This window comes from Cynocephalus volans, chromosome 8, assembly GCF_027409185.1.
Source record: "Cynocephalus volans isolate mCynVol1 chromosome 8, mCynVol1.pri, whole genome shotgun sequence".
NCBI classification, from domain to species: Eukaryota; Metazoa; Chordata; class Mammalia; order Dermoptera; family Cynocephalidae; genus Cynocephalus; species Cynocephalus volans.
Genome location: NC_084467.1, coordinates 98,655,634 through 98,675,237, shown reverse-complemented (window position 1 = coordinate 98,675,237; position 19,604 = coordinate 98,655,634). Strand labels below are relative to the sequence as shown.

The 19,604-nt window shown below is 51.4% G+C and overlaps 1 protein-coding gene across 4 annotated transcripts; it reads left to right on the top strand.

Moving 5' to 3' along the window:
• Window positions 1–205: 205 nt before the first annotated feature.
• Window positions 206–16,236, top strand: INKA2 (inka box actin regulator 2). Of its 4 annotated transcripts, XM_063104810.1 has the most exons (4): window positions 206–379; window positions 6,200–6,379; window positions 10,114–10,273; window positions 11,593–16,236. In XM_063104810.1, exon 4 carries the CDS (start codon window positions 11,593–11,595, stop codon window positions 12,433–12,435), a length of 843 nt encoding a protein of 280 aa, XP_062960880.1. In that variant the 5' UTR covers window positions 206–379; window positions 6,200–6,379; window positions 10,114–10,273; the 3' UTR covers window positions 12,436–16,236. The 4 variants fall into 4 exon arrangements, with proteins under 4 accessions (XP_062960880.1, XP_062960879.1, XP_062960878.1 ...); XM_063104809.1 differs by lacking the exon at window positions 10,114–10,273; XM_063104811.1 differs by lacking the exon at window positions 6,200–6,379 and having other exon boundaries at window positions 323–379.
• The last annotated feature ends 3,368 nt before the right edge of the window (window positions 16,237–19,604 follow it).

Genomic DNA, 19,604 nt, shown 5'->3' with positions numbered 1-19,604 from the left:
CCCCAACGGTGGCAGCCCTGGCCCTGAGCAAACACCAGCGGCGGGGTCCACCCGCGGCCGCCCAACCCGCGCCTCCCGTATCGCTCTTCTCATTGGCTGAAGGCATCCCCCCTGAATTCTCATTGGCTGTTCCACTTTTCTCTCCGCCCCCAGCACCTACAACTAGCCGGGAGCAGCCTGGGAAGCTGCTCTAAGTCCTGGGCTCGGAGCAGAGGCTGCGAGAGGCGCTGCGAGAGGCGCCGAGCGCAGGGGCCGCCGTTGTCAGTGCGGTCGGTGTTCCCACCCGGGGTCTCTCGTGGAGCCGAGCCCGGCAAATGCGTGCAAGAGGAAGGAGAGCAGAGAAATGGACTGCTATTTGCGTCGCCTCAAACAGGAGCTGGTAAGAGCCTAGCTGGCGCCAGGGGCGGAGGTGCTGCTCTATCCCGAAGGGTACCTGGCCCCCACCCCGGCCCCCGGGATCCAGGACGTGCGCGGGGCGGAGGAAGGCCAGAAAGGAGAGGAGAGGACGCGGGCCACGGCAGAGAGGACAGGGCCTGTCCCCAGGGAAAGGGGCCACGAGGAAACTTCGAGCAAAGATTGGTGGTGAGACAAGAACAAGTGACAGAGCAAGCCAACAAGGCTGAAATGTGACAGAGGGAACCCGAGGGAGAAAAGAGGGCACACCAGACAGAGACGGTCAGGCACGCAGACGGAGGGAGACTCCGCCGCCGACGCCAAAAGCGCGGGAGCGACCTGCCCAGGGAGCGGGACGCCCCTGCCCCGGTGCTGGGGCAGCGCGGCGCGTCCGGGGCGCGCGCAGACGGGGCGCCGGGAGGAGGGTGCGCGGACCGGATCCCTGCCCCGGGCGGGAGGTCATCCGGGGCCGCTCACTGGAGGGGAGCTGGTACTGCCCTGGACCCCCAGCTCTGCAGGGCTTGGCAGAGCTGGCGCGGCTGCGGGGGCAGGCTTGGCCGGCTGTCTGCCCGGGCTTGTCTGCCAGCAGGAAGGGGGCTGGCAGCTGTAAAGACGGGGGAGGGCCCTGCGCGGGAGGAGGGCCGCCGGCTGGCAGATCGCGAGCGGGAGCTGCGGAGGCCCAGCCAGATGCCAGGTCTGGGCTTGAGGAGTGCGCAGGAAGCGTGCGCAGGCCTCGGAGTGCAGGGGCTGGGAAAAGTAGCTCAGTCTGGGGGACAAACATCAGAGAAGTGGGAGGAGTGATGCCTGCTAAAGCTCTGTTAGGAAGGGCCAGGTTGATTCTCACTGACTTCGTACACCATCCGCCAACTCACCCCCAACTGCCACCTTTCTTATTCCTTCAACCACCAGAATTCAGGCAGTTATTATACACATGCACCCCCTTCCCTGCTCTGCCTGTCTCTCCTTCAACCAGACTCTCTCGTGTCTTTGCCACCATCTCTTTGTCTTTTAGTTTGTCTCTTGGAGTCGACTCTTCTGAGTCTCACTTTTCTCCCCTCTTTCTTCTTACTTTTCAGAGCCAGGGTCATCCAGGCACACAACAGCAGACCCGGACCCAGAAACTGCCAGCCCATGGCTCTCCAGATTTCATGACAATTTCATGACAGACAGCCTTTCCCACACCTGCCTGCGAAGGCCACACTCTTCTTGCTTGGGAGGGAACTTGGCACTGTTAGGGACCAGCTCTGGAGGAGGAGGAAAGCGGAGCTTGAAGTGGCAGGTGTTCTCATTGATGTTTCCTGACCAAGTCGCCCTAGTACTCTCCCTGTCTGTCCTACTTCAGAGCCTACCTTCTCATGTCAATGGTTATTCCTTTATCCTTTCTCGGGAAGCCCTTTCTGTGGTGATACCGAGATATGAAAGTTACTGACCTAGAGAAGTACTTATTTGGAGAGTGACAGAAGTGTCCATTATGGCTCTTCTGAACTTATATCATGCCCCCTCCCATCTAGCTTTCACATGCTTCTCATGCCAGTTTGGGGTGGCTGGCACTAGTCCACACGTACGCAATTCTTATTTTCTCCATTCATGTGTCCAGTACCAGAAAGAAAGGTCAAGACCATCACAGATAATATCTGAGGTCCAAGGCCCATGCTGAGAAAAGAATCCTCCCCTTTGTGCTCAGAATCAGGGACCATACCACCCACCTCAGGATCTGCCTTAATGGAGGGTTTGTGGGTGTTCCTGGCATGGGTTTGAATTTTAAAATCCTACTGATTTGCATTTTTTACAGCACCCTAGGTGGGAGGTGGTGAGGGGAGGAAGATAGAGTCTGTGGATGCCAGGAGAATAAAAATGGCAAATAGGAATCTGCACTGAGCTGAGCTCCAAATCCTGATTTGCACCCTCTTCTGCCAAGGACTTGAGCCCCTGGTGTCTGGGAGGAGGAAGCGGAGAGGCTGAAGTCACTGAGCTCCCCATTAGCTACCATTTGGCCCTTTGTCTGAGCAGCTTCAGCCTTTGACTCTCTTGGAGAGGAAGCCAAATGCCTGGCCTGGGGCCCAGAATGACACTCATATGGGAGAGCTCTGTACCACCCCCCATGGTACTCCACTCCCTCCCCAGTGCCAGCAGTGCTCAGAGATGAGACCGAGCAGAGTGTCAGGCAGAGCTATTGGAGTCGCACTCACTCCCTAACACCTCAGCTCAATGCTTAAGTAGCTGGGCCAAATCTCAGTGCCTCAGTATTCCCAGTGGGAGAATAGAGGAAAGTAGAGTTGAGTTAGCCCAGGATCAGCCCCTCGGCTGCCTTCCTTTAAGGACTGTAGGGATTGGATTCAATGTAGCTTGGTTATGGCTGGGTTAGGGAGGAATTGGCTTGTTTATACTCCAGGTCTGCAGTGGAGTGGGAAAGGCATACTGTTGGTTTATGTCATGAGCTGGGGGTCTTTTGCAATGCAGATGCTTTATTCCAGGCAGGCTCTCTCTGCCACCCAGCTGGACTGTGTGTTGTCTGGCTCTGCCTTAAGTTGGCATGTGCCCAGTAATGGCCTCAAGTAATACTGGTCAAGTTCTACATTCATTCCCTTCAAAAAGCATATGTCCTGCAGACACTGTGGTATAAACCTGCTGGAAAAGGAAACATTAACAGGTTGTGAAATTATCTTTGTTGAAGCTGTTTTTTGCTTCCCTCCTGCATCCTGGCCCTATCCTTGGCCCAGAAAATCTAGACAAGAAGAGTCTGTTCCTGAAAACCAAAACAGCAGAATTTCCCAATTTCCTGAAGCAGAAAATCTGCATTGTAACAAGTGAGCACTGCAGGAAGGCTGAGGGTTTGGGGATCCTAACTCAATTAGGTTGATGTCTAGGAGCTGCCCTTTTCCTTCTGCCTGAAAGGGGATCTGGTTTCAAGGATGAAATGTGGCAGGAGAGGTAGCAGCAGCTGACACACTTCTTCGTTAGGATGAGGGGGTCAGGGCTGCAACAACTCAGCAGGGAACACATCTCTTTTCCCCCCCAGCTGCCAAAGGGGGGCTCTGCCAGAACATAAGACCTTGGGACCAGCTGTTCCTCACACAGGGCTCCCTTGTGGCTTCCAACAAATGGGGTAGACACAGGCACACAGAGGAGGCAGATGTAGGATGCTCACGGGGCATTCCTCATGAGTTAAGATCAGTGTAGAACAAATAGGATGCATAAAGGCTGAGCAATCAGGGCTCATGAACTACAGCCAGTCTGGGAAGACTTCCTGGGGCGGTCAGGGGGATGGGGGGCTTGGAGAAGGCCATCTCCTGAAATGTCCATCCTAGCTAAGGCATGGAGAAGCAGCAGAGGGACTTCTCTCAGGCTGGGGAAGGTCCCCGTAGGACAACCTTGTATTCCCAGAAGGCAATTCTCTAGCTTCTAGTGGCTTCAATTCATGAGGTTCTGGCATATGGGTAAGGACCAGGGCCTAAAGGCAAAATAAGGAGGAGAAAAGGGGATGGAGGAGATACAGTAGGAACAGCCTTCAGTTCTTGGGGCAAAAGGGCAAATTTCCTGAGGCAGAAATAAGCTTTTGCAAAGAATCTCATAGTGCAGTCTGCCTTGAGGTTTAAAGATAGGGGGAAGAAGGCTTTGGGACTAGTTAGAGAGCGTCATCAGTGGGACGAGTGTGGAGCATAGGATTTGGGGTCGGAACAACTTGAATTCAAATCCTGGTTCTGTATGACTCTGGCATATTACCTAACCTCTCTGGGCTTTGATTTTTCTCATATCTAAAATGGGATTTTAAAAAATACGTACTTCTGGGCCGGCCCGTGGCTCACTTGGGAGAGTGCGGTGCTGATAACACCAAGGCCCCGGGTTTGGATCCCATATACGGATGGCCGGTTTGCTCACTGGGTGAGCGTGGTGCTGACCACACCAAGTCAAGGGTTAAGATCCCCTTACCGGTCATCTTTAAAAAAAAAAAAAAAAAAAAAAACGTACTTTATACAGCTACTGGTAAGATTAAATGACAATGTAAGTCAAGTGCCTCCCCAGCTGCATGTCCTTAGCACATAATAGTACCTGATGTGTTGTAGGCACACATGCTTGGTAAACTCTTGAAGATGGCTTGATCAGACTGGTTTGCATAAAAGTCATTCATTCACAGAACATGTTTATTGAGTTCATAGTATGTTTAAGGCATTTACCAGGCATTAGCATTACGGTTACAAATATAAACAGACACAGATCCTGTCTTCAGGGAACTCACAGTTTAATTGAAGAGGTAATAATAACATATATTAATGTTAACACTGATATGCCAGAAACATAATGTATTATGTTGTTTAATTGCCAAAGCAATGCTAAGAAGTTATACTTTCATTATTCCCATTTTAAAAATGAGAAAATGGAGACATGGGTAATTTAAGTGACTTGGCCAAGGACACATGTAAAGTACGGCAAATCATAACTAAAGCCAAAATATTTCATTATTTTAGTTATACTTAGTTTCCATTTATATTGTCAGAGCTAGGGCTCAGACCCTTCAAACCCATTGTACAGACTAGGTCACCAGACCCCTCACACACAGGTCCATGCTAGGTAATTGGGAAAGATTCCGGGAGCTGTTGGCAGATGACACGAGCTCAGTCCTCAGCTTCCTCAGCAGCAGCAGCTTACAGGCCCAGTGGTGGCAGTGGCCTTGCAGAGGGTCCCAGGGGCACCAGCAGTAGCAGCAGCAGCCTCCAGCAGCAGTAGTGGTCTCCCTGGGGGTGGGAGGTGCCGTGCATCAGAGCCACTCGTTTTATACTTAAGTCATAACCCAGGACACCTGGGTGCACATGCACAATTACACTAGACAATAACCAAGGAACACCTGAGTGCACGTGCCTATTTACATCAAATGCTCGGCAAGATTCTGAACATCTGAGGGGCCCTGACCATTTTGCTGTATTTTCCCAGCAACACAGATCTGATAAGTGGCAAAGCTAGGATTCAAGTTCAGCCAGCCTGACTGCAGATCTTATGCTTCTAACCAATACACATATGCAAATCTCTCATATAGAAACAGAAGATATGTGCTATATAAGAGGCACAGGTTCAGTTCTTGGAGAAGGGAGAAATAACCTCCAACTGGGAGATCAGGGAAAGTTTTGTGTCATCTAAGAGGTAGCATTTGACCTTGACCTTGAGGGATAAATAGGGATGCGCAGGGAGAAAAACAGCATTCCAGGCAGGTGGTAAAACAACATGAGCAAAAGGCACAGAGGCTGAAGTAGTGGGGATGTTTGAAGACCAACATGGGTTTGGCTAGAAAACAGGGTATGTTAAGAGAAATAGCAATAGGGCTGAAAGAGTTGTTGAGGGCAGATTATGGGGGGCCTTGAATGTTATGCTAAAGAGCCTGACCTTTTCTATATGCACCAGAGAGCAGCGTGATCAGAGATATGCTCTGGACTCTGGGAGGTGGCGTGGGGTGGAGGGGAGGGGAGGGAAGAAATTAGGCAGGAGGATGAGTTAGATGGTTATTACAAGAGTCCAGGCAAGAAATTACGAAGGCCTGAGCCAGAAAGGAGAAAAGGAACATAACTTTTTGAGGTCCCTTGGATGCCCAAGGAATTTGATTGACTACAGTGGAGAGGACTTAAAGCTGATCAGAGAAAAGGGCTTGCTGAGGCTAAGAGGCAAACTCCGCAAAGAGGCAACAGTGAGCCCCTCTCTCCATCTGTCTGCCTCCTGCCTGAACACATGACCCCCAAAAGATGGTTCAGTTGGGAAAGTGGGCTCATCTGCTCCCCATCCCTCTCTTCCTCCCTCCTTACCCTCTTCCCTTCTACAGCTCTTGGCACAGATTCCACTTTACCTTCCTGTTGAGAGTTCCAGCCAAGAGCAGGGAGCTGTGAAGGTCCCTATTCACTGAGCTGGAGAATGGGCCACTTGGCAAAGTGGGGCTTTTCCCATTTCCGGCCCTGAGCCTCTCCTCGCATCCTCAGGCTGAAAAGAACTGTGTGGGGATCTTGTGAGTAATGGGGTTGGGGGAGGGAGGGAGGGCACACTGCCAGGTCCACGGGCAAAGCTGGGGCCTGTGTCAAAGGATTCTGGCTGAGCTGGGAGAGGGTGTGAGATGGATGGATGGAGGACACAGCTGCAGGATCAGTCAGGGGCCCAGGGAGGGCTTGGGAAGGGAGCCGAGGATGCTGGCATCACATTTTCCTATCCCCACTCCTGCCACACCACAAAGGGCCTAGCAAGTGCCAATGAGGAGGTTCTGTCCATGGACAGCTGGCCCCACATTACCCCCTCGAGGGCTCAGGGCTGGAGGTCCAGGCTGGTGGGATCTGGCTTCCCCACAGCATCTTCCCCTTCAGCCCCAGGCAGGCAGTTCCTCCTCCCTGTTCAGATGATTCAGTGAAGGAGAAGCCTTCAGTGGAAAGGAACTGAATTGGATCTTGGTGTCCTTCAAAAGGATGACTTCATGTTCTTCTTCCCCATATGGTGATAATTGCCCTTTGCACTTCCTGCTGACTGTCCTGGTTTTTTCTCACAACAAGCCCATGAGGCTGAGAGGTCAGGGATTATGATGACATAGAAGGCCCATTGGCCTGAAGTAAGTGGGCCAGGCCTGGGGTCTCCGTCCTCCCTCTAAGAAGCCTCAGGCCCTCAGGCAGTAGATCATGTATCCACAGTGGTGCTCAAGATGGCATATGTATCTATGGTTACCAGCTGTCCATGGCAAGTGGACATTTCATACAAGTTCCTTTATAAATATACTTATTTACATAAACACTTATTAGATTTAGATAAAATATTAAATGGGAGACTAGGTCATACGTAGATTTGGCAAAGTTCATGAAGGAGTTCTATGAAAGAATGTTTGGGAAACAATGAGGGGGAAGATGATCTGAGAGCATCCCTAGCTTCCTAATACATACAGTGGGGATAACCACCTGCCTAGGCAGCCTTCCAGAGTAATTGTGGGGATCAGGCAAGGTAAAGGAAAGTGCCACACACAGGTGAGGGGTTATCATTTCACAGATTCAGAACCCAAGGCACAAAAGGGTGGTGAATTTGCCCAATGTCATGTGGCCAAATTTGTCATCTAGTACTTCAGGCCAGGTCTCCAGACCAGTGTGGGACTCTTTACAAACACCGGGAGCAGACCCGGTGGCCATGCAGCTCTAACAATGAGGAAGCAGGGGCTGGTTTAAATCGCAGCCAGAGAGACTAAAATTTGACATCCAGAAAATGTTTGAAATGAGACATTTCGGGCCCAGGAGATGCTGGGGCTGGGAGATGGACTGTGGGGTGACGTGGAGGCAAGGACGGTGAAAAGACTTTTCATAGCCTTTCTCAGAAGGTATTCCCATGACCTTCACTGGAATATGCTAATTAAGGACTTTTTGTTTGATGGTGGAGCCAGTTACCTCTGTGTGTGTGTGCGTGCTCATGTGTGCATGAGCGTGTGTGCATGACCGTGTGTGTGTGTGACTAGGGGTGGGGGAAAGGGAGGTGGCTGTTAGATCCATTTCCACTCAAACTAATCAGAATCAATTAGACCCTCTTGTGACTTCTGTTGGCCCCTGATTTAGTCCCTGTCCTGAGGAAGAACCTGAGGCTCTGAGTTACTAGGAGGCCAGAGAGGAACTCAGCCCCCTACAGCCAGGAGTTTGGGATTTCGAGCTATTAATTTCTAGCTCAGGATTTTCCCTATTTGAGTTGGCCCCTCTCCTTTGCTCCCCATCCCACACTCCTTCTTCGTTCCTGAGGCAAAAGAAGTTCTGGGATCTGAGAAGATCCCACGCTCTGGATGAGGAGAGCAGCTTGGCCTCTGGCTCCTTCTTGGATCACATCATCCCTTGGGGTCGGGGTCGGTCAGGAAAGGCTGTTCTGCTGGCTCCACTCCCAGTCAAGACCCAGCTATTGCTCAGGCCTCCTCACTGTCCTTCGCCCTCCCAGTTTCCTACCAGTTGGCTCCCTCCTTCTGTACTTGCCCCTCAGTGTCAGCGCCCTGTCTGCTGAGCTGAGCGTGGTGTGGGAGGGGCAAGGAGATATGAGGCTTCCCTTTCCTTCCCTTTCTCCTGCGTGAGGCAGGGGTGGGAGGAGAAGGGACAGGACAAGACGTGCTTCTTCTTGATTAGACCAGATATGAAACCTGGAATCCTGTCATTACTGTGTGTTAAGTTTCACTGAGGGAGAAATGTTCTGGAAGTACACAGGAAGTCTTAAATTAACAGCCAACATTCACCTAATGCTTTCTCTTGCCATACGGAAATGCACATTACCTCACCTAATTTGCACAATGGCTGTATGAAGCAGGAACTATTATTCTCATTTTAAAGAAAGGAGAAATGAAAAACAGAAAATTAAATAACCTGCCCAAGTCACACAGCTACTACGTGGCAGAGCCGGGATTTGAACTCTCTTCTATTTGTCTCTGGAACCCAAGTTCTTAACCAATACAGAATATAATTCTCCATATGGGTGCAGTTTCAGCACTCGTTTACTGTGCTGAAATGGGGCCTCTGTTTCATGGGCAGCCCTGAATTCATGTGTACCCACACACTCATTCTCCCTGGAAAACTGTACAAAATGTCAGCATTATTTCTTATGGATTTTTCCACACTGGAAGAGATTGAAAGGGGTCATTTCATTCCTCCCACTGCCTCTGACCTGGACCGTGTTTAGCCTTCTGGAAGGAAGCTTGCCAGCTTGGGTGCCTTGCCTCTTAGTGAAACGAAACCTTGAGAAGTGGCCCTGACTGACTCTCCCTGTGTAGTGAGTTACTGTCTGAAGGTAGCAAGCAGTCTGGAGGGATGATTTAAGGTAGTGAGTAGTGCTACATACCCATATGTTTCATGGGTATGTAGCAAGTGCAAGGTGCTAGCTAGGTTTTGAGGTGACATCATGATGTGTAGACCTCAGTCCTTGCCTGCAAGTAGTAGACACTCAATAAATACTTCATGAGTGACTGAGCATTTAAATTCAGAGAAGACAGAGCGAGTGCATAAATAGTGTTATAGGGAAGAGCATATTAAGTATCACAGGAGAGGTTCTAACAGGAGCATGGTGGGTTTGTGTAAGGAACTAGTGTTATGCCTGGAATTGAAAGTTGGAGGGTCTTGACTGCAGAACCAAATAGTTTGGATTTGAGCATGGGCACCAAGTGAGATGACTGGAGGTGTGTGCTGGGAAGTCTGATCAGGCACTCATGTGTCCTGGGGGCTGTGAAGCCTTTTAGGAGACTTCTGTAGCATTCCAGGGTGTGGAAGGAAAGATGTGAGACATTTGTGGGAGGAAGAATCCAACATGGTACATGTTAAGTTGGACAGGACCAGGGGTGGTTGAATAGAGAAGCCAAAAATGACTCTGAGATTCCAGGGGCAAGAAGGAAAATGGCACTAGGGGAGGAGGGAAGAATAGGGAAGTCAGAGGGAGAAGCAGTGTGCCAGGAGGGAACCGAGACTCCTCTAACTGTGCTCTGGGTCTTACCAACTGCAACTGGGTAGCTCTGAAAGGAAGGGGTCAGGAAGGTAAAAGCAAAGAGGCCAGAGCAAGGGGCTGCCAGCAACACACACAGCCACCCCACATGGTCTGTGTCCCTTGCCGCTGCTGCTGCCGCCACTCAAGCAGCACAAAGTTGGGCAAATCCCAGGGCTGTCAGTGCCTCCAATCCCTTCTTCTTGCCCTGCTTTGGGGAAGGTGCATGAATCCCAGGAAAGGCCTCCTTGCCATCCGTCCTTCACTGTCTTTTAGTGCTGGTGGCTCATTGAGAGTCTGGCCCGGATCCCCCATCCTTGACATGGCCAGAAGCCTCAGAGGGTCTGCTGCCAGCCTAGTCCTGCAGAGCCTTTTCCAATCCCTCCACTGCTCCACCCTCTGGGCTTAGCTCTGCGCATTAAGAGAAGCCTGGGAGGTAAGATGATCGCATGGGTCTCTGGAGGGCTTAAGAAACAGATGGTCCCTGCACACGGGTTTGCTGTTGGTAACTTGATCAGGATCTGGGGAGGGAGCTGACGAGATCAAGCAGCTTGGGCCCTGGGACAGGAGCCTTGTGAATGTTATCAGAGGAAACCTCCCCTCCCCAGCCTGTAAATTCGGCCTCCACCCAAGTCAATCTCTCAGTTCCTTACAGCTGGCACCTGGGACTCGGGCCTTAGATACATACAAAGGGGCTGGAAGAACTGGCCCCCAGAATCTCTACCCTGGCTTGGCCAGGGCAGCAGAGCCTATTAGGCTGAGAAGGCAGGAAGAGCATTGGAGCCAAGTGTGAGAGCAGCTGAGAGAGGACAGGTGTTTGGGAGGCAGAGACAGGCTGGGAAGAGCTAGGCAAGGGTTTCCGGTAAACAGGAGTTGGCTGGCCCCCTCTCTCCTGACCAGTCAGATATGAACATCAATGAAAGGAAACCCCAGGCCTTCCCTTTCTCTTGGGAATCTGAGCTCCTCCTCATCCCCTAATGTCCCTTTCAACCCTTCTCGACCACCCTGTCGAGGACAGAGTAGCCTTAAAACCCAGCTCCACTGGCTAGCCATCACCAGGCAGAATTTGGTAGTCAGGACTACAGCACCAGAGTAAGACGGTCCTGTGTTTGAGTCCCAGCTCTTTGAGCTGTGTTACCTGAGGTAAGTTACTTCACCCCATCACAGTATACTCATTTTTTAAAATGAGAGTAATAGCAACCTCATATGGCTCTTATAAATTTTAAATGAGATGATGCATGCAGAGTACTTAGCACAATCCCTGTTTCATAGTAAATGCTCCCAAATTGTTGCCATCATCACCATCATCATTTCAGGGAGGAGGAGGACACAGCACAAAAAAGGACAAGGATGGCCACCACAACTTTGTGTACCTTCAGACTGATCTCAGCTCTACCTCTATTTAATCTTGAGCAAGTTACTTATGTACCTTAGTTTCCTCATCTGTAAAATCTGCCACTACCTCATAGGGTAGTTGGGGAGATTATATATGTATAGCTTGGGACAATGCCTATCTTTGCTAGTTAGCTGTCATTAATATTATTTCTTTATCCAGCCGTATCAGTGTTAACATTCCTCCTCTCCCAGCAGTGATCTGCAGTGTACTAGACTGTGGAGAGGTGGGGTTAGTGGCAGGCTGGAATGACCCTGGAAGTGTGTGTTTGGGTGGGGGGTCTAGGTTCAGGGTCAGGATGGGCAGCCCTCCCCACTTCCCACCATGGCTCACTGGCCCTGTGCTTCCTCTGTCCCCTGCAGATGTCCATGAAGGAGGTGGGTGATGGCTTACAGGATCAGATGAACTGCATGATGGGAGCGCTGCAAGAACTGAAGCTCCTGCAGGTGCAGACAGCATTGGAACAGCTGGAGATCTCTGGAGGAGGTCCTGCCCCAGGCTGCCTTGAAAACCCCTGGACACAGACTGAGTGCCCCCAGTGGGAGGGTGGCAGAGGTCCTGCCAGGCCTGTGGCCTGCTCCCCCTCCAGCCAGGCCTCTTTTGGTAGCAGCATGAAGTTTCCATCCCATAGGAGTGTCTGTGGGAGGGATTCAGCCCCCCTGCCTAGCACACAGCTGCTGGAGCGCCAAAGCTGTGCCCATCAGGAGCTGGAGCGGGTGGAACCAGAAGACTGGACCTCTACGTTGATGTCCCGGGGCCGGAATCGACAGCCTCTGGTGTTAGGGGACAATGTTTTTGCAGACCTGGTAGGGAACTGGTTAGACTTGCCAGAACTGGAGAAGGGTGGGGAGAAGGATGAGACTGGTGGGGCAGGAGAGTCCAAAGGAGAGAAAGGCCAGCCTCGGGAGCTGGGACGCAAGTTTGCCCTAACAGCAAACATCTTTAGGAAGTTCTTGCGTAGTGTGCGTCCAGACCGTGACCGGCTGCTGAAGGAGAAACCAGGTTGGGTGACTCCCGCTGTCTCCGAGCCCCGAGCTGGACGCTCCCAGAAGGTCAAGAAGAGGAGCCATTCCAAGGGCTCTGGACATTTCCCCTTCCCAGGCACCGGGGAGCCCAGACAAGGGGAAAATCCCTCCACGAGTTGTCCCAAGGCCCTGGAACCCTCACCCTCAGGCTTTGATATTAACACAGCTGTTTGGGTCTGAATCCTAGAGACAGAAAGTTGACTGAACCCGAAAGGGCCAGGTCCCCGTGCTGGGCCCCTGGGGAGGAGGGCGGGCAAGCAGTATGGTTTTCAAAAGCCCAACTCCAAGTTCCTTTTCCCCAGAAAGGAGGAAGGAGCCAGAGTTCTCAGTGCAGGGCTGATGGCAGAGGCTGTGGCAGGGGGTGGCTGGTGGGGAAGGTGAGAGTTCCTGGTAAGAAGTGGGGGAGGAAGAGGAAGAGAGAGATTGTGTGTGTGTGTGTGTGTGTGTGTGTGTGTGTGTGTGTGTGTGTGTTCGTTCTGCTCACTTTGGGGTTGGAGGTGACAGTAGGGGAGGGAAGGAAGAGACCAGGAAATCCCTCTGATATTCCTCCATTCCCCGCAAAGGCCTCAGCTGAACATTCTGTATGGGAAAGAGTACTGGGGCCTCAGGTTCCCCAAAGAGGCCCCGATAAAGACCTGTCTCTGGCACCCCCAAACCCTATAACTTCCTACTTCCCAGGCAAGGCATTGCTGAAGGCACAGGGAATGAACCCCAGCCCTCCTGGGAGTCACAGCAGCAGTTGGCAAATCCCTTTCCTGTTGCCTTGGAGATTCCAGCCTACACCTGGATCCCGAGAAATGAGCTGAATAAGGAGTGTAGGTATAAGGAGTAGTTGGGGGAGAAGCAACACTCCTCACGCCTTTCCCAAAGCACAGGGATTTATATTGCACTGTTCATGTTTGAAAACCTTTTCATACCCGTGGTCTCATTTGCAAGTGGGCAGGCGAGGCAGGCATTATCCCATTTTCCAGATGAGTAAACAAGCCTAGCTAGGCTACCTGTCCAAGAACACGTGGCTGGCAGGACGTGGAGCAGTCCAGACCTCACTGCAGAGTAGAAGGGGGACCTTGGAGTTGCACACACTCCTCCCCAACAGTTTGAGAGCTGCCACCCCCCAACCCCAACACCCTGTCTCCTGCATGTAACTCTCACCCAAGACAGAAGAACATATAAATTCACCAGGGAGGTGAGGGCGGATCCAGAAGAAATACGCACTCATTTAAAAATTCGGTAGCTCCATCCACTGCCCCTCCCCACTAGGCGCAGTCCGGGCGAAGAGGTCGGGCCGGGCAGCAGCCCAGTTCCAGCTCGGCGGCAGCCTCTCAGGCTTTTCCAAAGCCGCTCTGGGCACGCGGCCGGGGACAGAACGCGCGGACCCAGGGGCCCGCCCCCGGAAGTCACTGTGCCTCCCATTCCCTCAGGGAACGCCCACTGGCTGAGAGAAGACAATGCGGTCCGTGTCTGGGCCGAGCCGGCCCTGGAGGGCACGCCCTCTCCCCGGCTCCCGGCTGATCGCCCCACAACCTGGTGGGGTGTGACAGCTGCAATTAGAGGCAAGACGCCTTCCTGTCCTCAGAGCATGAATAGCGAATTGGGTAAGAAAAATAACATGAAGGGCTCTTCTGCCTGCAGCCTGGACCTCCAGGGGGCGGAAATGGAGGAAAAGGGCTTAGGTCTCGAGCTGGGGGTGGGGAGCGCAGTGGCGGTGGTTAGGGTCACCCTCACATTCTCACGCAAATGGCAGATGTTTAGTTTTGGGTGGGAAGGCTACACAAGAGAGGGAAAGGCGCTCTTTTTTTGTTGTTTTTGAGCACTCGCTATTGCTAGGTAGTGTGCACATCTCTTTTACACTTAGAATGATCCTAGGAGGTATTGTTCTGCAGAAACATCAATGGAGGCTCTTGGGGTCATATAAGCTGTCCAGGTCAGGCTGCCAGCAAATGAAAGAATCAAGATTTGAGCCTCAGGGTTATCTGGCTCCAAAACCCACGTCCTTTCTTCTCTACCTGTCCACTTGGAGTTTGCCAACTGAGCTAGCTCTGTCTGGAGGAGCCAGCCTTCCCATCCTTTGTGCCTCTCCAGAGAACTCTTGATATTTCACTTTTGGGTGAAGGAACATCGGCTGTGCCTGCCTTTCGTGGTGGCGGTGACTCTGTGTGCATGTGTGTAGAATGTGCATGTAAAGATTCCATCTACTGATTGATTTGTGAGAGGAGGAAGCCACAGGTTCCTGGGTGGTGAAGAAGCCGTCCAGCAAATTACTCAAGATGACACCAGCTCTGAGTCTGGCATGATTCTATAGGAAACCAGCCACTTAGTTGCCATTCATCAGCAACTCATCTACTTTGTGGACTGGTCATAGCAGCCAGGCATTGTGATAGGAACTAAGAACGGAGCAATGAAAAGGACCCAGCTGCTGACCTCAAGGGAATCCAGTGGAAAAGAAAGAAGCAGACTTTTAGCCTATTGGTTAAAAGCCAAAAGAGCCAAAGAGTTTCAAGAAGCCAGAGGAGATTCAAGAGACTGAAAACTCATTCTAACTTGGGCCAGAACAAAACCATTAGGAAGAGACATTTGCTGCCAACATAATTCATAGGAGCCAGGCACCTTTACCTTTGGATTCATATTTCCCCTCACAACACCCTGGAAGTGGTTGCCATCACTTGTATGTTACATGGATAGGCTCAGAGAAGTTAAGCAACTTGTCCAAGGTCACTTGTAGCAGAGCTGGGATTGAAACAGTTCCAAATGATTTCCAATTTTGTGCTTTTCACACACTACTCCACAAATTATCCACATCCACTCCAAAGTCAAATCAAGAAAAACAAAACCTGTCCACCCCATATTATCCATGTCCCTGTATGGACAATAAATGGCATGCTGCCTGATGCAGGAATTTTGCCCAGGTCTTGAAAGGGCTGATGTAACGCCCCACCCATTATGTCATGCTTTGATAATGAAAGATTATGGTAATTAATGCCATCCCTCCATAATTTTTACTTTTCCCTCTCCTTCTGGGCTCCTGCTGCAACGATGATGGAAATTGCGTTTATTTTACTGTAACAGAAGAGAGGTGAACGGGAATGCCTAGGGCCTAAGCAATGCAGAAAAGTGTAGGGAGGGCAGGAGAAGTGTGTATAGGGAGGAGATAGTGAAAGTAAGCAGAGAGAAACTGACAGTTTAACTCTGCCTCTGGGGCTTATTTTATGGTTAATTAGGACATGCAAATAAGCTCGGCCCCACACCTGGCCCACTTCCCTGGCAGGTATAGGGGCCCCCTGATTGGCCCAGGCATCTGCTCAGGGCTCCACCTGCTTCTTTGTGGCCCTGTGGCCAATATGTCCGTAGATGTTCCCCAAATGGGAACTAGAAGAGTTCCTGCTGGGCATGGCCAGTGGTGCCTGCCTGGTCTCCCACATTCCTTTCTCTTTCTAACCTTCCAGACCTGAGACCTCTCTTTCCCCTCTCTCTCAGGCATTCCGCCTTTACCCCACCCTCAAGCAATCCAAACCTGCCCCCACCACATCCCGATTTGCTCCCCAGAGTCTTGCGGGGGAGGGGCTTCTCTGTCTTTCCCAAGTCACATCAGCATTTCCTACAGGGCCTAGATAAAAGCAAGAGCACAGCAGCCTGTCTCCGGGGAACAGGGGCTGTTACCATCTTCTCCAGAGCAGCTGTCAGTCCAGCTTAGATGACTTCCCTGCCCAGTGCAGTTAAGGTACTTCTGCTAGCACAATGGTATCAGCACTAGATCTGGAGTCAGACAGACAAAATTTGGGACCCATTTCTGCCACTTCTGTAAGCTTGAGCATGTTGCCTGACCTCTCTGAGCCTCATTTTTCTCATCTGTGAAACAGGGATAATGCAGGGCTGCTGTGAGATTTAAAGGACATATTGCACCCCGGGGTGAAGCACACCGCCTGGAATACAGCAGAAGCTCAGCAGATATTGCTGATTATGCCTTACTGCAGGCACTAACCATGAGACCTAAGGCAAAAATGCTAAAAGAAAAAGTGCTTTCTCTGAGCTTTGGTCGCTTCTTCTGCTAAAAAATTTATGTTGACCCTTATTACCTCACAGGATTGTAGCAAGGATCAGAGAAGATGATAGATGTGAACATGTTTTTGTACAACGTAAAAATATTGCCCAGATAGGCTGTTATTGCCAAGTGGCAAATTTACACTTTTCTGTGGAGGGATGGTATGGGGGTTGGGGGTGGCGTGGAGAAGGGCAGCAGCACTGGCCGAGCTGGAGAAAGGTGTTTGAGGACCCCATTGCCTGAAGATCTGCTCTAAGGAACACTCCCCACCCCCAAAACACCCCAGCTCTCCCTCGCAGTCAACCCTTAGGGCCCTCCCATTCCTGGCAAGGGGTAAAGAGCTGAATGAGCCAAGTCCTGATGGTTTTTTGAGAATAAGCCCTCCAGTCTGCTCTCTCTGCTCCTTACGGCCTTAGTTGCTGGAGTCCCTGCCAGGCCCCACCTCTCTCCCTTCCTCCTTCACCCAGCCACCCTGGGGGCTAATGGCCTAAAGGCCCTCATGGCTGTCCTTGTAAAATCCATTCCCTCCAGACGGGGTGAGAGGCACCTGCGAAGCCTGTCCCTCATGAGAGGTCTCAGGGCTCAGGCTGTTGCTGCCAGAGGAAGGGTGATGGGCTGGAAGGCCTAGGGGTAAGAACCTCCAACTGCAGAGTTGTCCCTTCAGTACTGTTATTAGGTTGTCCCTTGCATTCCTTTTGCTTCCTCTACCCACCCCTTAAAACAAGTGGTATGATAAAACCTCTCTCCCAGATTCCCTCTGAGTTTGACCAAAGACTGACTTCCTGCCTCTCCCCCATTCCTCGATGGACGGATGGACACACACACACACACACACCAAAGACTGACACACACACACACACACCAAAGACTGACACACACACACACACACCAAAGACTGACACACACACACACACACCAAAGACTGACACACACACACACACACACCAAAGACTGACACACACACACACACACCAAAGACTGACACACACACACACACACACACACACACACACACACACACACACACACACACACACAAAGACTGACTTCCTGCCTCTCCCCCATTCCTCTACGGACGGACGGACACACACACACACACACACACACACACACACACACACACACACACACACACACACGTTTTGCAATGTCCCTGAAACAGTCCACATTCTTACATTCTTGTCCTCCACTGGAGTCCTGCTCTTTCTACCCCCTTGTGCCCCCCAAAGTGCCTGTGTTCCTGGTGAGGAGCAATGCATCTCTGAACATAGCTTGGGGCAATAATAATTTGACAAGGAGACCACAATAGTCACCTTACGCTGTCCCTTTTCCTTGCATCCTGGTCAGGCCTGGGGTAGAGAGAGCAGGGTCACTGACAACTCTACCAGTTTTCAGGCCATGGCCGCCCACAGTCCCTGGCTTCCATGCCACAGAATCTATGCACACTCTACATGCCCCTCTGAGCATGTCCCTCAATACGACTGCCCCTTCCCAGGGATGTATAGGAATCACTGCCAAAAACCACTTCCTGCCTGCTTTATACCTCTTCCCTCTCTGGTTCCCAACTCGTCCTCTCCCCACCACAACCCAGATCTGGGCTATGCACCTGGCCCCTCTTTGAGCACTCTCCACTCTGACAGCGACATCCCCATTTCTTTCAACTGGCCAGGGAGGGGTGGTCCCAGCACCCAGCCTGAGGCTGCCTGGCAGGTGCTAGTTTGCAGGGGAAACTGTCCTCCTCCAAGGGAAGAATCAGGTTTTGTTCTTGTTTTTCCGCTCTGCACAAGTTACTTCCTCTACTGCTTTCCTTTTCCTCTTCAGTCTCCCCCTCAGTCCCCTTCCTCACCTTCTCCTCCAGCTGCAAGGAAATGCTGCACAGGCTCTGGAAGGACACAGAGGAGGGGGTGAGGGATCTGAGAGCTCCTGTGACTTTATACACTCTCTTCCCGTCCTTCCTCAGTGTCTACAAGAGGCCCAGCCCTGCCCAATTTGCTCAGCCTTATTTCTGGGCACTTCTCATCACCCACTTTACCCTCCAAGGAGATGGGTTACTTTGAGTGCTCTAAGCTGGGTGTTTTTTTTCATGCCACCAGGTCTTTGCAAATGCTGGTTCCTGAGGAATCCAGTTCCCCCACTGCCTCAGACTGGCTAACTTATTTCACCATGTAGCTTAAAGAGCATCTCCTCTAGGAAGCCCTCTCCAGAGGCCTTATCTAAGCATCTACCCAAACCACAGTACTTATTCTGTTTGTCACTTCCATGCATGTTTATCTTCCCTTGTGGATGGTGAGCACCTCCAGCACAGCAACTACTCATTACTAATTTCTCTGTTTCCAGCACTGAGCCCAGGGCTCCCAATGTGACCTCCACTCCTCAGAGTGAGCCCTGGGCTGAGCCCACCTCCTGCTTCTCCTGCTTTAGGTAAGACCAGCAGTCAAGGCCTCCTTAGCTGCCTCCCAAGACCCACTTTTCACGCTAATCCTTGGCCCATTCTCCAGGACAGAACGGAGTTGCAGCCAGTCACTTCCAAAACAGCAATAAAACCCTTTGTCCCTGGCCCCTTTCTCCAAGCTGTTGTGTAGTCCCCTTTGTCCATGGCCTACTGCTACGCCTTCTCCACCCTGGCTTCCCAGGCTGATTCTATTTTAATGCAGGCTGTCTGGGGAGACTTAATCTTCACTGCTCCCACTCAGCTCCTTGTTCCTGTTGTCATGCTGTCACTGGGCTGCCCAGAATTCAGGCCCTTCAGATGATCACAGCCACTTTTCTCCCATACCTGCTCAATCCCAAGGGGATTCCAATTTCCATCCCAGGGGAATCACCTTGTACTCCAGTCTATAAGTTTTCTCCCTTTCTTGCTCCATCCCTTTTCACCCATCTTCCTGACCTGTCCCATCTCCTTTTCCTTTTTGGCAACAACATCTGGCCCCAGACTTACCCTACCCTGGGATTTTTTCCTAACTTGTTATGCTGGGAACCCCCACCCCTACTGGGGACATTAAGTCTGCTAGATTCTCCTCCCCTCATTGTGACTATAGAGGGAGTGTCAGGGCAGAGCAATAGGGAAGGAAGTTGAGAACTGGGTGTTCAGCGCCTTCCCTATCTCCAGCTCCACTACTGGCCACACTCCAGACATTGTGTCCTTACCAGGGGGCTGAGTCGCCAGCAAGGCAGCATGCATACAATTGGTTGTGTAGAAGTGGTGGGAAGGGTTGGGGGGGGTAGCAGGCACTTTTTAAAAAAACAACAGAGGTTCTTCCAAATGTGATAAGTATAGCAACTGAAACCCCTGCATACACTCAGTTCCCTA

Coding starts and splice junctions, on each gene's coding strand:
- INKA2 (XM_063104808.1), top strand. CDS start 344: ATGGACTGCTATTTGCGTCGCCTCAAACAGGAGCTG. Junction 380..11,592: donor GTCGCCTCAAACAGGAGCTG/GTAAGAGCCTAG, acceptor TGTCCCCTGCAG/ATGTCCATGAAGGAGGTGGG.